This window comes from Plectropomus leopardus, chromosome 9, assembly GCF_008729295.1.
Source record: "Plectropomus leopardus isolate mb chromosome 9, YSFRI_Pleo_2.0, whole genome shotgun sequence".
In the NCBI taxonomy this organism is placed as follows: domain Eukaryota; kingdom Metazoa; phylum Chordata; class Actinopteri; order Perciformes; family Serranidae; genus Plectropomus; species Plectropomus leopardus.
The window spans coordinates 34,242,339-34,260,422 of NC_056471.1; the positions used below are offsets into that span (position 1 = coordinate 34,242,339).

General features: G+C 40.6%; 1 protein-coding gene across 1 annotated transcript in view; it reads right to left on the reverse strand.

Annotated features, from left to right (window-relative positions):
• fat2 (FAT atypical cadherin 2) overlaps positions 1 to 18,084 on the reverse strand; it is a 121,304-nt gene that overhangs the window by 81,116 nt on the left and 22,104 nt on the right. Inside the window, exons 3-6 of the mRNA XM_042492869.1 lie at positions 17,150 to 17,461; positions 5,183 to 5,241; positions 4,150 to 4,461; positions 2,443 to 2,650 (exon numbers count right to left, since the gene is read on the reverse strand). Of these exons, the coding sequence (XP_042348803.1) occupies positions 2,443 to 2,650; positions 4,150 to 4,461; positions 5,183 to 5,241; positions 17,150 to 17,461 (891 nt within the window). The remainder of the gene's footprint in view (positions 1 to 2,442; positions 2,651 to 4,149; positions 4,462 to 5,182; positions 5,242 to 17,149; positions 17,462 to 18,084) is intronic.

The following is an 18,084-nucleotide window of genomic DNA, read 5'->3' on the forward strand; positions in this document are numbered from 1 at the left end:
GGCAGGCGATGAGAGGACGAGCGCTGCTGATTTATCCTCACAGAGAGAAACCGTCCCGCTGACACGCTGACACCAAGACCTTTTTTTCCTCTTGATTCATCCATCTCTCCAGCAACGCTTCAGCGCTTTTGTTTGCATTTATTTATGTTTTCTCCGTCCGTCTTTCCTCAAAACATTTTTCAAGGGTTTAAAACAAATTTTTACCAATAAATTTCCATGACTTTTCTATGACCTTAAGGCAAATTTTAAAGACTACATTCTCTGAAACAACCACAATACTCCTTATTGGTTATTTTTCATTACTACATAGCATAACAATAGCTTTTTAAAAAAATATATACTGAATGTTTAAATAAACTTAAAGACTTGTTATTTATGAGAGGAGAGGGGGTGATGCAAAACAGGTGGAGGCATGTCAGCTGACTTTTTAAGCACTGAAGGGGGATTTTTTTTATTTGGCTTAGGGGTGGGACATACAACTTTAAATGTCTGTATCTTGTATTTATTTTTTATTTTTACTGCAGAATTGTTTTTACAAAAACTCTTTCCAAACCCTCGCAGCTTTATAGGGTATGTTTTCTTTTTGATTTTGGTGATTTTTGGGGTGGGGTGGGGTTATTTTTTCCTTATTTTTTGTGATACTAAAAAATGCAACTTTTTAAAAACAAAAAATTTTTTTTTAATTTTTAAAAAAACATTTTTTTTAAAAAAAAATGTTTCCTTTAAAAAAATTTCCCAAAATTTTCAATTTATATTTAGGTTTACAAAACTTTTTCAGGCCTGGAAATTGCTTTTTACAAATTCCATGAGTTTTCCAGGGTTTTCAAGATAGTATGAACCCTGTTTTTTTAAATCTAATATTTATGCTCAGATTTTCACTTCCAGTCACATTTTTTTGACTGCCTGCAGTTTTGCCTCTGTGTTCATGTGTGTGCATGTTCACTGGGTTAGTGGAAGGTAAGTGTGTACTTGCATTTCCCACGTAAACGAGGTAATTTCAGTTCCTCTGTTAAGTCTTACATTCCCCCTCTGAGGCTCATCATGTCTGTGATTTTCTTTCAGTGGCTGTAAAGTGTCTTTCTGTGGATTAAATTGTCACCTCAGTGACCTTTCACAGAGAAAATATGCAGCTTCACAGTCACTTCAAAGCCCTCTGAACATCATTCTCCATGCGCTGATCACCATATTTATGCTTTAAGAGGGGACACGATATGAGAGAAACCACAAATGACGGGTGAGAAAAGTGTTTTAACTACCAGAACAACAGGAAGTTAATTTAATACCATGTTGATTCTAACAATAGGCGGATTTCCATTAAACCTTTTTTTTTTTTTTTTTGCACAAATTTGTCATGGAAACCCACTTTGAATATATAAATATATATAATATATATAATATATATAAGAATATATAAAACCTAGCAACAGGATAAACCACACTTCATCACAAAGATAAAAGTTTCTGTGCCTTTCTTTCTTAAAGCTGCTTTGAGAATTTTCTTAAATCACTCCGTAGCTAAAACATTTTTAAGCCAAGTTTGGAGCTCTCTGAGAGTGATCCAATAATTTTTGTGAATACGGGCCGAGATCCCTCACGCTCACGCTCAGAGTGAGAGCGTCCAGGAAAAATCATCTGAAAACATAAAGATTAGCTTCAAAAGAAAGAAAAAAAAACACATACGGAGCAGACAGAGAAAAGTCTGCGATTTAGGCTCTGAATCCGTCAGCCTGGAAACATCACGTCCTCCTCCACATGTAACATATAACTCAGCGTCTGAAAAGTCACACGACTTCTGTGAAGCTGAAAACTATTCTGGGACACCTTATCACTCAGCGCCGCAGGACTCTGCTGACCTTTGGAAAATAACTCGTCTGCTGTTTATATGGAGGCTCATATGGATGGATGACGGCTGGAGCCTGTTTGTATTCGGAGAGCCGGCGCTCTCAGAGTCAGCACTTCACTGTAAGTGGCAATATAGTGAATGTCAGATATAATTTCCTAACAGGCTGAGCTGCTCGCCGTGGCTGCAGGAGTTTAACGTCGGAGCCTCTGTGATCTACGAGGAGTCATCACGCAGTGATCACTGAGCTACGACTGAAGCAGCTCGCCGTTTGTTTTTTTGCCCTTTGTTGACAAACAGAGTGTCGCGTGGAAATAGAAACTAATAGATTTCTTATTTCCGTCCTTTGTCTTCTTTTAGAGATCATTACCCTCGTTTGTGCGGTGCTTGTTTTTCATCAGAGACTGAAGTTTATTCTGTTTTCATCACCTGCAAACTGCCACCGATCAATAACGCAGTGTGTGTGTGTGTGTGTGTGTGTGTGCATGTGTGTGTGTGTGTGTGTGTGTGTGTGTGTGTGTGTGTGTGTGTGTGTGTGTGTGTGTGGGTGTGTGTGTGTGTGTGTGTGTGTGTGTGTGTGTGTGTGTGTGTGTGTGTCTCACCGATGATGTCGAACCACCTCAGCGGGTGCGTCTCTGTCATGATGATGCCCACCATGTGAGTGACAGGCTCCGTTTCCATGACGGCAAAGGTGAAGTGGGGCTCATCAAACGTAATTGGCTCAGCAGACAGCGGCGGGCGGGCGATCCACTCGATGTCGAGTCTCGCCGTGGACGAGCGTGACGGGCTGCCCTGGTCTGTAGCTTTAATCTGGAGAGTAACAAAGAAATAATTTAATATCAATTAATATTCTAAAGAAGGTTTTACTAAAAATAGAAACACCGAGAAACACCGAAAAACTGGAGGACTCTGGGAGTCAGTCAAGCCACGCCCCCCTCACAGTTTTAAATGAGCACTTGTTCTTGGTGCTGATAAGATAAGACTACTACATTTGTACAAGTTGAGCAGTCATTTTTCAGTTTTTGTTGTTTTGCTCGTCAGCGTGTTGTGCAGTGGACTTCTGGGGAAGTTTTGGTCCCTAGATTTTGCTGCAGAGTGAGTGCTCTTGACTTTCACGCTACTCTTTGATACAAGCTGCAGTGGACGCGACGCAGCGGCACAGAGGAAGAGACACTCTGCACCGTGCGGCTCTGCAACAATATTATCTTCTCTCTTCCTCTGCTCTTAACCCATTGCTGATCCACCATGAGCACCATTTGTTTACTATATAAAATAAAGGCCGCTGTCACAGTGAACGTCAGGCTGGGCCTGTTAAAAATTTAAAAATACATGGGGGAAAATAAAAAAATAATTGAATCTTTGCATCTAAAGGCTGCGTCTGATTCAACTGCAATAATTCTGAGTCGGGTACAGTCTTAGTGTCAAAAGAAGGTGATCATTTTAAACTGTTTTTTAGCTGGATATTATTTTGCTGTTTATGATCAAAACAGTGCACTCTGCTGCTGGTACTGATAACAGAGTAAAAATAAAAACTAAATGAAAAAATCCACTATAATGACCTAAAAAAGCAGACCTACAACAACATGCAACTCAATTAAAAAAAAACTGCAAAACCACAAAAATGAGCCACTTTGTCCTGTTGCCACTGATACTCACTGGAGCACCAAATGTGGATTAATCCGCTGCTGAAAGTAGTCCCAAACAAAGTCCCTATTTCCTCTTGTTTGTCTGATAAAAACTGAAGTGAGCAGCTGTTGAATGAGTGATTTCTTAAAGACTTGGGCTGAGTGACAGTAACAGAGCGGGAAGTCGTTAAGTACAGAAAGACGGTCTGACGGTCTGTTGGTTTGGTTCTTTGTTACATTTGTTAAGAGACATATGAAACATTGACCGCCTCCTTTAGTTTCTGTGAAGCTGCTCGACATCAAGAGAAACAGAATCTCTTTCTGAGGACGAAAAACTGTTTTGAACTCCTTGACTTCTACAATGCAGAGCGATGACAAGGACTGAGGCCGCTCGTTAGTGTCAGAGCAGGTGTTGGCGAGGGGCCTTTCAGCGAATTAAGCACGGGTAATTTAGCCTCTTTAGCAGAGCTGGTGGGCTCGCCTCAGACTATAAGGCCTCCACGCCTCCTACAGAGACGCTTAAATGAAGCACAACTCCTCAGAGAGAGAATTTACCTCCAGTCTGTCCTAAAAAAAACTCATTAGGACGCTCGCTGACAGACACGTTTCAGCGTCACGGCTTTGTGGGTTTATCAGATTTTGTAGAAAAGCTGCATGAAGCCACATTAAGATCTGGACTCGTACCGTGAGAATACTGTAGTTTCCAGGCCAGAAGTCGCCCTGTGATGTCACCACGCCCGTCACCGCGTCGATCTCAAAGCTGTCGTCCTTGTTGTCTTGGAGCTTGTAGGTCACCACGGCGTTCGAGCCCTCGTCGTCGTCGCGGGCGACCATCCTGCAGACTTCCTGTTTACCCGCCCGCTGGCGCTGCTCGGGCAGCTTGACGTGGAAAAGTTTGTCGGTGAACTTGGGCCGGTTGTCGTTGGCGTCCAGGACTCGGATCACGACGGTGGCAGTGGAGCGCAGAGACGGAGATCCGTTATCTGATACGATGACCTGAAGGTTTAGAAGAGAGAGAGTTAAGAGATTCTTACTTCAAAGACAGATTAAACACTCAGCTAACTCAGCTTCGTTAGGTGATGAAACCCTTTCCCCGTTAACCCTTTGAAATCTGGACTGACAAGACTGTTTTTGGTCTGTGTTCAGACGCCTTTCACAGGTATTTAAAGCTTTAAATCCTGAGCAAATTGGTCCGATTTCTTTTGAAAACATGAGGAAAAAAGGCAATGAGCAACCTGGTAAGACAGAAGTAAGAAGACAGGAGGCACATTAAATTATCGAGCTGTAACTGAAGCTCCACTAAACTGTGCATGTAAGCGCACTGAGACAGAGGCGGTGGAAGGTGGACTGTTGCATGTGATGTTTCTGTTAGTTATTACTTAAATATCTCACTCAGATTGCTGCCTTGTCACTTTCTGTATTAAATATTTTCAGAAAAGCACCTGAAGAACCAGGTGGTTAAAGATCTTGTGGTGTTTGTCAGCTGACTTCAAGACTCCTGATTAGTGTGAACAGTTCAGAGATCTGACGACTCTGAAAGTCATGTAGTGTGAAGCTTTAACGACCAGTTTTAACTCGGGATGATATGTGTGAGGTGTGAAAAGCACATAAACAGTCTGTAGAACAGATGCTGTTGTGGATTTATTGATACTCAGACAGTCTGATACTCTGCAGAACACCAGGGTTTGTTTTTCCCGTCTGAGCTTCACAGTCTCACCTCGATGCTGTGCTCCGGTTTATCCTCCCGATCCAACGCTGAGAGAGTGCTGATAACACCTGCGCACGCACACACACACAAACACACACACACACACACACACAAACAGAAAAAGAATCGATGTGGTCAGTGTGTGTGTGTGTGTGTGAGTCCCAGGAAGTAAGAGTGCTAATCACACCTAAACAAACAAACACAGACAGTTAGGAAGGTGACTGCTTCTGTTATTGTAGGTGTGTGTGTGTGTGTGTGTGTGTGTGTGTGTGTGTCTAACAGGGTAAACACAGTTTGGTTTATGGATGTTATTTCTGTTGTTGTTGTTGGTGTATGTGGTGTTTCTGTGCGTCCACCTTAAAGTTTATCCCTGTGTGTTTCAGAGCAGTACAACAGTTTTCTGCTGCCTAACACTAAAACTTCGGCCTCGTATAAAAACTATGAAAACTTTCCTCAAAGCCAAACGATCATTTAAAAAGTGTGCCACGAATTTATTAATTTCCCTCCATTTTTTGAAAAAACAAACATTAATGCTGTTCAGTTCCACAAATTATCCACTTTGTTTGAACCCATCAAACTGCATCAAATCAAGTTGCAGAAGAAAAAAAACATGAAAACGTTTTTTTGCAAAACATGCAAGTCAAAAATTACTAACGAAAACTTCCAACAAACTTGTATAAACAAATAAATACAAACCCCAAAGCAACAAATATTTTTTTTTTAATTAGGATTTCTGTAAATGTATTATATAATTACTAATAATCTGCAACGGAACTTAAACTTAAACTCTTCCACCATCACAACAATAATTCAAAAATATTCTTAATTCAAATCTTGTTTTAATTGACTGTGAATGCTTTTAATTATGCTTTTACACCACAACATGTATGTTATCTTGTATTTTTAGCTATCTACGTAACTATTATTGTTTGTTGTTTTGTGATTTTGTTTCTATTTTAACTGTTTGCTTGTTGATTGTTTTAATGTCTTTGTACCCACTCGGCATCATTGATAATGAGGGTCTCAAAAAAAGGTTTGAATGAATGAAAAAGTGGTGTTACATTAAGTGGAGAACGACTTATGACTTGTTTAAGACTTGAGACTCAAATTTCAGGACTTGGGACTTGAGTGCAATGACTTGAGACCCACATATGACTTGCAAAACAATGACTGTGTCCCACATCTGCAGATAAATACAATTTACAAAACATATAAATTAAATAATGTCACATTGCACAGACTGTGACCGTGTGGTGTTCACTGTTGAGCGAGAGAAGACAAAAAAGTGATTCTGCATCACTTGTTACGGACGGCAGCAAATGTAGATGCAGCAGGCAGCAGCTCCTCAAATCCTTGCTACATTTTGCTATATGTTTCTATTTTTTTGACTCCATGAACCTACGACAGAGAAGCTTTTATCAACATCCGGAAAAGTTGTGTGGAGCTTGGGCTGAATGCAGCAGACTGCGAGAGGATCCCCACAAACAGCATACACCAAGCGGCCAGTCAGACCAGAGGGGAGAAATGAAAATAAAGTGAATGAGACGTGATTGAGGCTCACTCAGCAACAGGAAATCAGAGACTGCTCTGCACACATCTTCACAGAGACATGGTTAACCCCTAACATCCTGGATCAAGCTGTTGTACAGGATGGACGGACCTTGTTCAGAGCCGACAGGGCGCAAGACTCGGATGCAAATTCAAAAAAATGCACTGCAGGAATTGAATGATGCCATCAGCAGCAACCGGATGGAAATTTTAATGTAGTTGGTGATTTTGATCAACTCACCCTTTAACTGCAAAGATGGGGCAGGATCAAGGACAAATTTTAATCTCATTTTTTACAATTTTTCACTTTCTCTGTCTGTCTCGCCGATCATCTCCACGGTGATTTCAACAAGGACGGTGTGATGAGATTCAGCGGTGAGAAAAAACCACGGACAGACCGACAGGCTGCTCATCATCAGCAGCTCCAGACGACGGTTTGGTGATTCAGCGTTTGTGTTTCTGATATCAGTTATAAAGTATGTGGCTCAGCAGGTTGATCGGAAACATTTGGCTTCAGTCCTGCTGTTTGTGCGTCCACAGCTGTTCCTTCACTTCACACCTACACTTTATTTACCCGCTGACAGGGACACACGCTGCAGAAGCAGAGCTGTAATGTGGGTTTTACTCGTTTAGCTCGCTGTCAAAGATAAACTACCGAACTCATCACAGATCAGTGGAGTCATCCAGCTCTTTATTCCTTTTTTAAAAAAAAAAGATCTTCTCTGGAAGATTGTCACATCTCCAGAATAATGATAATATTCACAAATATATGTCAACCTTAAAAGAAGAAGCAGGAAAGTTTCTCTTCAATTTATGCAGACTTCTTCTGGTTGGATGATTATGAGGAAATTTTCTTGTTCAAGCTCATGAAAGAAGGCAGAATATCTTGTTTAAGACTGAGCCGTGAAATCTTTTTTTTTTTAAATCCTTATAATGAAATAAAATGTAATGAATTATTTGACTGCTGCAACTGCAATTTTGGTGTCTTGTAAGCCCACACTGAATGCATAACACGAAAATACATCATCATCTATCTATTTTTATATTTCATAAAGTTATTTATCATTTAATTAAGACACTTTGTTTATTGCCTCATGCACTTCAGTGTACTTGGATTCATTTTGTTGTCTTTTCTGTTTTTACTGCAGTTTGAGTCGATTTCCCCGTTGGGCTTTTGACCTCGTCTTGACTGAATGAATGAAGTGTTTAGAGGAAGCTATTAGCGCTTATAGAGAGAGGAGACACAGCAGCTGCATAACAACAGGCTCGGGTGTGTGTGTGTGTGTGTGTGTGTGTGTGTGTGTGTGTGTGTGGTGTGTGTGTGTGTTGTGTGTGTGTGTGTGTGTGTGTGTGTGTGTGTGTGTGTGTGCGTGTGTGCGTGTGTGTTTCACACCAATGAAAGGAGAGAAGAAACCTCCACACGTTTCTTGCAGGTGTGAAATGCTGAAGGATCTCTCTTCAGAGCAGCTTTTATAAGAATCTGAGCCTCCTTTAGCTTTTTAAAGGATGAAAATCAGCTTCTGTACCAGATCGACTCTACAGCAGACATGTTTATTCTAAAATTTTCAAATCATTTAGTAATTAATTGTACCCTTTGTATCTTATCTCTTTACGTTTTGATTGTAAATCTGTGTCCTTAATTATGTTTTCACATTTTATTGCTCTGTAAAGCACTTTAATTGCCCTGTCGTGTGAAATGTGTTTAACAAATAAAACTGCATTGCTTATATGTACAAGAACAGCTTACATCGCCAACACACTAACTTATAAAGGTTACCTAATTTAAGAGACAAAATAAAGTCACTTTCTTAAGAGTTTGATAAAAATGGTATTATATAAGGCTTTCAGCATGAACATGTTAATCACGGTGTTTTTTTGGGTGTTTTTTTTTACCACGTTAAGAGGCTGTAACGGGCTGAATTTTAAAGCTACAGTGATGAATACTGGTATAGAAGTCCAGAGGAATCCGGTTTCTTTTTTTTTTCTTTCTTTTTTTTCTCTTTGTATTTGGGTCATTTCTTCTTTTGTTGCTCATTACCTTCTTCCCTCATATCTAAAAAAATACAATTAAATTAAATAAAGCCAATTCGCCCAGGTGTCTAAGGGTTAAATGACTAATCTGATTGTATTTCCGTCTTTGCTGACCAACAGTTTTGTGTGAAGGAAATTAAAAGCACGTCTTCACATAGACGCCTGCTGAGCTCAATGATTTAAGCTAATAAAAGCCCAGGCTGTTCAATGAAGCTCTGCAGTAAGTCAGCTTTGTTAGGTCTTAATTGTTAAATAATGGGACAGAATAAATAAAATAAATAACGGAATCTTTTCTTTAAACACAAAGTTTTCGAACGTTTGCATGAGCCTCCACATATTAATCTATTGGAAGAAAATGCAACAACATGGATAATTTAACCTGCACATGCGAATCATTTTTCCTTCTCTACAGCCTGTCAGACTTTTCACACATATTTCTATTTTTCCTTTAGGGGTCATTTTAACTGATGATGATAATGTACTTTTTATGAGATGGTTATCATAGCGTAACAATCTCACCCTTTGCCACCTTAATCTGCACTGACAGTTAATAGAGTTTGTATCTTTAACCTCATAATGGCATCTGTATAATTGTGCAGGTTTTTTAACAGTTTCTCCACAGAGACATTCACCGTGCTGCACTCGGCTGATCACATGAAATGTGACAGAAGAAATTGTGTTGAAAACAGTTTGACAGGAACCTTCAGATTCTGCCCTCTTCCTCATGCACACCTGGCTGAACGCTGCGTGATTGCCGTTTTTTGGAAAGTTGCAGAAATTGCAGGATTTGACCTCCCAACATGATGGAAAACATGTTCTGTTAGAGCAGAAAGCGACCCGAGGCTGCGAGAGCTGCTGCAGACGAGCGCATTAAGAAGAGATATTATAAGAACATCTGGGCCGCGCTGATTTATGGCGGTCGGTGCGGTAAGAAGTCAAAGATATTAAATTTCAGGGTGTAAAAACTGTGTTGACAGAAACAGGAACATCAGAAAGTCGGCCGCTGACAGACAGGTGCAGCTCATCCATGTTGGACTGTGACAGAGTCACGCATGTCACCGCGGCAACAGGTCGGCTTCTGTTCAGCTGACGGCCAGGTGTGCACAGGTGTGAAAACCGACCAGTACAACTCTTTCCTCTCGCTGATTAGATGCACTAATCACCTCTGAGTCTGCAGTCAGGGAGGTTTTAAGCTTTCAAAGGTCGAATGCAAACGCAAACGAACACAAAAAGTCTGCTAGTTTCCTTTTAAAGGGACAGTGTGCTCCCAAATCAAAAATGTTCCTCTCATCTGTGGTGCTCCTGGTTTCCCGCACATTCGTGCATTTTTGGCGGCCTGCCACCATTATAACATCCGCCACCAAAAATCGATTTCATATTTTTGGAGCTGGACCATTTATTAGAGGCCCTGTTGGAAAACATACAGGTGCATCTCAAAAAATTACAATATTGTAAAAAAAAAAAAGGTTCAATATTTATAGTTCATATATATATATTTTTGTGTGTGTGTGTGTGTGTGTGTGTGTGTGTGTGTGTGTGCAAACGGTAATATTTATTCGGAGTGTCTACAAGGCCAACATGTTCGTACACATGCTGATAAAACATTTATATAACATGGACCCTGGTGACTCTGCAGACTCGGAAACCATAATTACAGCATCACATTTCTCCTGAATAAACCAACATTAATCAAAGTCTGAAGAAAACTCTGCTGCTGGAGGATCAGCAGGACTGAATATTTCTGAATAAACCACCAAAGGAGGAAGTTAAAGGAAGAAATCACTGCACGCACGGAGTCTATGTTCTCCACTGGGGTCGCACAGACTGATGTAATTTAGGTAGAAAATCCCGCAGAGAGCTGTTTATTTGTCAGGACAGAGTGAGAGGGAGACGGGAGGTGTGTGAGCTTGTCCCTGCAGACAGAGCTGAGGGTTAAAAGAGCCCTCTGAGGGTCGTTCGGGCCTTTTATGACAGAGCAAACAGTCCCCGCTGAGAGGACATCATTAGGACAGGTGGGGCACATTAGAAAGTGTGTTTTAGTCGTTAGTGCAGACGTGGGAATCGGGGCTGAAGCCGCTCTCTCTCTGCTGTCGCCTGTTTTCACTCAGCCGTGTGGACGGCTGTCAAAACCACGTGAAGATAAACAGAGATGTCTGACATGTCGGGACCTGGTTTGTTTGTTTCCTGGTCTTTCCCTCCAGATTCACCGCCAGCAGCTGCCACTTCCCATCTTAGTTGTTTTAATGGAGCCTTTATTTACACACTCGGTGCGCCACGTCTTAAATCATGAGGCATTTCGGAGCGACGGTTAAGAAATATCAATGAGGGAGAAACTCTCAGTACGAGTCAGTCAGACTCATCAAAACTGAAGGCTGGAGTCCAAATTCACTTTCTTTTTTTCTTGAATTAAGAACGCTTAACGACTTCTTCAGTGATAAATGTATGCAAATCAAGTCGAGAGCATAAACAAAGCCCCTGAAAAGAGACACAAACAGCCCAATTCATCACTAATTACAAGAGCAAACTCTTAAAAAACAAACCCGCTGCTCTGGCACCGCTGAGCCTTAAAGAGCCGCTCGTTATCCGAGGACTATCTGATCAGATCTGAGATGGAAACGACTCACTAACTAACAGAGATATCTGATCACTGCGGCCTCGCTGAGCGGACAAACTGTCTCTCAAGGAGAGACACTAAAACAGAAACTTGTTTTTAAGAGTCAGTGGAAAGTTATAGACAGAGGCCGTGTTTATATCTGGTATTAATGAGCATCTTGAGTGATTTTATCATGAGTGGACGGCTCTCAGAGCAGGTGTGAAAGCACCAAAGAGCCCCTGAGGACGCAGAGAGATCTGGACGCTGAGGCCTCATTCGGAGGTGGTTTTGCACCAAAAAAAGGCCACTTTTCAGCAGCGCGTATGCAAACGAGTCCAGCGCCTCAGTGAAGGACGAACTGTGAGACTGACATCATCTGCATACATGCAAAGACAGACTTTTTCACAAATGAACATTCAGACATTCAAATGTGAGGAGGACACAGAGGAGGTCTTCACCTCATTATTTACAACATGCGCATTTGCCACCCGCAATCCAGTCTTTTTATTTATTTTATTTCTCTTTCTTCTATACATGTCTTTCTATTTCTCTTCTTTTGAATTTTTTAATCTTTCTTCTTTTTCTTTTCTTTAATTTTCATTCTTTAATTTTATTATTTTTATCAGTGATCAGTGCAGAAGCATCGTCATTATTAGTTATGATACTGTGACACTTTTGAAGAATTTGTCTGCTTTTATTCTGTATTTAATTCACAGTCATCAAATCTCACTTTTAGATTCAAACCAACAAAGTTAGTAAATCGCTCAGTGGCTCATTGATTTGTTTTTAACAGCAACTGCACACAGAGGAAGAAGATCAGACTGTGAAGGAAACACTCACAGTCGGTTTGGTCATTTTCGGTGAATTTGTTGACAATCCGAAAAACACAGAACATCACCAGACTCCGTTTGTAGCATTTAAAGTGTAAAAATGTGAAAATAAAGACGACTGCAGAAATGTGTCTGTCGATCTAAGAGGCTCTGCAATAACTTGAAGAATCTATCGTTGCAAAACTCTAATGAATTGGGAACATTCCTGACTTGTCTGGCCTTGCTAAAAAAACAAAAAACACAAACACATAATGAAACCTACACTGATTATAGATGATTATATCACTGATTTTTGGTCATTTTGGTAATTTGGCACGCCCTCGCTCGCTGCACAAACCTGCTGTTAAAGTCACACAATAACTAGTTTGATTAAATCTAAAAAAAACTGGGATGGGACTTTATTTCCTTTGTGTCGTTTCTCTGCTGAAGTTTCTTTACGTTTGAGGTTTAGTCAGAAACCTGCGTTCAGCCGTGAGTCATGCTCATCCTGTCGAGGCATGAGAGGTTTCTGCACCACTCACCTGCACATTACTAATCGTGTATTCAAATAAGACAAGGTGGGTCATGTTCTGGAGATCAAGTTTTGACTACTCTTTATGTAATTTGAGGAAACACAAACTCCGTCATTAACACGAGCGCTGATATCGGATTTTTCCTCTCTGTAGTCGCAGTGTTGCTGCCTTCAAGTTAAGTGTTAGATTATCTGTTTGAATGTCAACAAATCCTCCTAATGGATTTCGTAGCTTGTGTGCAAATTTTCTTTTGATCTTAACAACATGGCCTAAAGTAAGTGGACATCTTAGATCACATGATAATTCCGAAACCAGATTTGCTCAGTGCGTGTGCATGTACAGTTTAGTGGAGCTGCAGTTTCAGCTCGATTAGGACATTTAATGAGAGTCCTCATTAAATGTCCTCGAGGAGAATTCATTTATTGATGAAGTCTGTCTGACTCCTCCACAGCTGAAGATCTGCTCTCTTTCAGATATAATCCCATATTATTCATCCAGTCTATGATGTCGAGCCAATCACAATCACAGCTGTTTATTTACAGTAAATTCTGGGTAAAAAGCTGATGCGTTATGTACATTTATGATCAAACGGTGCTGAGCAAACTCTGCCTTCATTGATTAGTTAAAAAAAAAATCCCTATAAATTACTATATTTAGAATATTTTCAGCACTTTACCCTGCAGTCAGACCGCTCTTACCGGCGGGAATTTGAAAAAAAAAACAACACCAAACTCCACTGAGTAAAACGTTTTTCTCCACTGAGCGTAGGAGCTGCTGCTTTAGCGCTGCCTCCATCAGCTGCTGTGGAAGGTGAAGAGGAGCCGACACTTAAACTGACATTGATTTTTTAGGTGGTTAAAATATGTTTTGCTGTGTCCACGTCAGGACATCGCTTCACTTCTGTGTCAGTGTTGTGGGACTGTACTTGGACTTGGGTGTAACTTTTTTATTTAAAATAAATCTAAAATACTATAGTCTCCTATTAATTGTATAATCTATTTGTGGTGGCCAACAATTTAGATGAAAACAGCACCAGTGAAAACGAAAAAAGTCTTTCTTTTGTGTTCAAAAAATAAAAAATAAATCTGGGTTCATATTATAATTTTGTAAAAATGATCCTTGCGTGCACGGATTCACAAAAACAAATGTAGTGTGCATGCCAGGCCAGCGGTTGGCGGTGGAACTTTGTAATGACACACCACAGAAGAAAACCACGTGCATGATGTCACTGTTCTCACAGGATCCGCACACGGTGACAGAACGGGCGGCGTTTTCAAAATATTACACCTGGTTTCAAAAGTTTGCGTTTTCAGGCCTCCAAAATGCTGTTGTCATGTGAACAAAAGGCCAAAACGCAATAAGAATTTAACGTTTCATGCACAACCCTGGGAAACCCGCTGTCCACATACTTTTGGCCATATCATTTTATTTTGAACAAACTGTCTGACAATCTTGCCGTAATTGAAGTTTTTCAGTTTCTTCTTTCTGTTTTTGATATTTTTATTGTTTTCAGCCTTTTATTACGTAATCGGTTCACTTTACGTTGGTTTGTTTCGTCTTTTCTTGTTTCATCGGCTCGATGTTAAACTCACATTTGTCCTTTTTGTTTTATTCGATGTGGCCTCGTGGAAGTCTCACATTTGGAAGTTAACAGCAATCCAGAGCCAGAATAAAAGTTCAGAAGCTTTCGGAAATCTACATTCTTGACATCAGAGGACTCTTTAGTGTAAATATGTCCACAGAGACACAATGATCCTTTCAAACCCAAACACATTTCTCATCCCTGAATATCAAATACAGCTGCTTTCACACAAAAAGAGTTTGTTTAAACGCGACACTCTGCGGCGGTCTCCACACCTCCCCGTCCCTGCTGCCTTTGTGCTACGTCTCTGACCCGCCCTCCGTCTCTAATCCTCCGGTGTACTGTCCCGAGGGTGTGGACACACACCTGAGCTACCTGCAGATTACGGGAGCAGGACGGGGCCTGTAGCGGCTTGCAGCGTCAGAGCTAATGCTGCACTAATTTGCCCCAACATCAAAGTCCGCAGCAGCAGATGACTCAGTTGCAACTGTCAGAGATGAAGACACCTGAGGGGCTCACAGGACGTCTTCACGGGACGTCTTCATGGGACGTATTCACGGGACAGCTTTTTCACTTTTCTCTCCTTAAATCCTGTCAGAGCACAGCTGAGTGAGTCTGTGAGTGACCTCTGACAGAGTTTCTCTTTATGAAGTTTCATTTTCAGCAGCGACACACCCACACGCTCGCTCTGCTCAGACTTGAAACAGTGTATCAGGACGTATTAACCCTTTCCGCCCTCCTCTCACCTCGAGTTTACACCACTGAATCAGATGTAAGTCAGCCAGTAGGACATACATACATACATACATACATATGTATGTATGTATATATACCTGTATATATGCAAGTATGTGGAGACAACGGGCCTCATGCAAGAAAGTATTTACAAACAGATTTTCTCTTTTTTTTTGCTCAGATCTGCGATTTGTTCTTATTTTGTTAGTACTCACTGATTTCGGGCATTCACCAGTGTTTTGTTTTTTTTTTAATTTTGTTAATTTTTAATTTTTAAATTGTTAATTTTTTTCTTTGGTAAGAGAAAATAATATGAGTGATAAGTTTCACATACACATTTTTTTCCCCAGTGCAAACATAAATTAGTTTTATAATGAGGAACATTAAAAAATTACACAAATATCATAAAATCAAATTTAGAGTGTTTAGGAATAAAAATTATTCTATATTTGGATTATTGAATTTCATGCCACTTTCCACTTCTACGCTGCTGTACTTCAGAGGGAAATATTGTTCTTTTTACTCCACTATTTTTGTTAGATAACCATTTACAAACTAGGATTTCTGCATACAAACTTTATGACAATATGCAGTGCAGCTAAAACTATTTGTCAATTAAATTCAAAATAAATTGGCAACTATTTTTATAATAGTTAAATTGTTTTTTATAAATGTATGAATGAAGATTTTCTGCTTATTCTTTACATTATTTTGATTTAATAAATGTATTTAATTATTCATTTATTTGCAAATTGATTAGCAAATAAATCTCTTAAAAAAGTTATATGAAAGTTACATGCAAATAAGCAACAAAAAAGTGCTAGGTTAAAAAAAAGAAGATGTATTTGTTTTATAGATTTTTATTATGTTTTTTACGTAACGTAATTTTAAACATAAAATTATTCTAATTATAAAAAAAACGAATAATCTTCCCTTCTGAAAAAAAATATTTTTTGGTAAAATATATTGCAGATTTGGGGATATTTCTTGTCTAGTTTCCATGTTCACAAAAGAAATCACGTCAGAGTCTTTGCAGGCGGCACAAAACCTTGTTACCTGAGCTAACAGGTGACTTATAATGAAGTCGTTCGGTGCATCTGAAGTTGACTTCTCATTTGTTTTAGCTTACCAGAGAAAATAAAAGAGAAATCTAAGAGAGTGTGGCAGCACACGAGTCGTCCAGATGTCTCAAACTCACAGAGGGAGTCTGAATCAAAACGTAAATCAATCACAGCGGAACAAGTCGGCCATATTTCTGTCCAAACTGCTCATGAAACGAGAGGATGACACTGCGCAGCCTGATCCAATTATCCTCCTCATCCCAGAGTCACAGTATATCTGCTGATCGTAAAAAGCTTTTATTACTCGTTTCAGGGCGGCGCTGAATATTCAAGAGTCTGCACTCGGTGACACGGAGCTGCAGGGTGACGACCGGCTGGTATCACGGTTTTTAAATGAGCACTAACTCACAGAGCTTTAAAGCATGGTGCTGAAACAGCGACGTGTCAGACGATGTCGACTCCCAGCAGAAAACGTTTCAGTTAAATAGAGTAAAAATCTGCAAAGAACATAAAGAAATTCAAACATGAGCTGCAGTATCTTCACTGGGAACCATGAGAGTTATTTCTGCATGTCAGTGGATTCTGTCAGACTGTTATGACACTGCATGTGCATCGCCTGAAATACCACCTCATGAGAACAAAAAACTTTTTTGCACGCGTTTCCATTAGGCTCATTTTGTATTCACAGTTTCAAGTTGCACAGTTTGAGGGTCAATGGAAACCTGCCTATTGACAGCTGTGACAGCCAATCCGTGCGCTCGCACTCGATGGAGCTGCTCAGTATTGATCAGACAGGTGTTTTGGCGGGAACTCCAGCACCACGGATATCGCCGCTGCGCAGAATCCACCTCTCACGGACATCGCTATCGCAAAATGCCAATGTCAGATATTTTAACCTCCTTACAGCATAGCGGGGGTCAGTGGCGGCGTGTCGTCCATCTTTATTTGCGGTCTATGATTATGTCACGTTACAGGCGGATGCTCGCCTGTTATGATCGCAGGATGTCGCGATGCTGCGTATAATCACACTGGACATAACATGACATCTCTCACCATATCTGTGTAAAAGTGTTTGTTGTCCTACCTGTTTTGGGATCCACATCGAAGTACGTCCGATGAGACTCCAGCATCTGGAAGGAGAGCTTCCCCTCAGAGGAAGTGTCCACGTCTGTGGCGGACACCTGGACAACCGACTTCACTTTGTCCACGTTCTCCTGGACGGATGCGAAGTACACCGGCTGAGACAGCTCTGGAGCATTATCGTTCACGTCCAGGACCTCCAGGAAGACGTGCGTCCAGGAGACCAGGGGCTCCGTGCCCAGATCGGTGACGTAGACGGAGAGCCAGTAGTGAGGCGTCGTCTCGCGGTCCAACGTCTCCGTCGTACGAATCACACCTGAGGCAGGTGAGAGGGAGGCGGGGTTAAACTCAGTCAGAGAAAACACTCAGAACGTTTCCAGTCACAGTTTAGTCTTCACAGCGCCATCATTTAATGTCCCTCCTGTCTTTGTCCCACTATTCAATCAGCAGCTGCAGATCTGCCTCCGTTCAGCTATGAACCGATATTATTGATCCATCTATGATATGGACCCAATCACAGCTGTTTATTTACAATAACTTCATGGTAGAAAACGTCACGCACATACAATCAAACTCCCAAACTTCCACTAATTAGTCTGAAAAAAATCAATATCAGTTTCCGCTATATTTAGAATATTTTCAGGTTTACCTGGCTGTCAGACAGCCGGGACGGGACAGACGGGAATTTGAAACCGTTCAAACAAAAACACCAAACTGAGAAAAACAGTTATTTTACTCCGCTGAACGCTGAGCTGCTGCTGCCTCCATCAGCTGCTGGAGACAATATTCAAATATAGTCGACATTTACACTCAGATTGAGTTTTTAGGTGGTTAAAATATTAACAGTCCAGTTTTAGTCGGATGAACACAATAATTTGACTTTTTCTAACCTCATGAGAACGTACTGACAGCGAGTAAAGCTTTATCACTGTGAAGAGA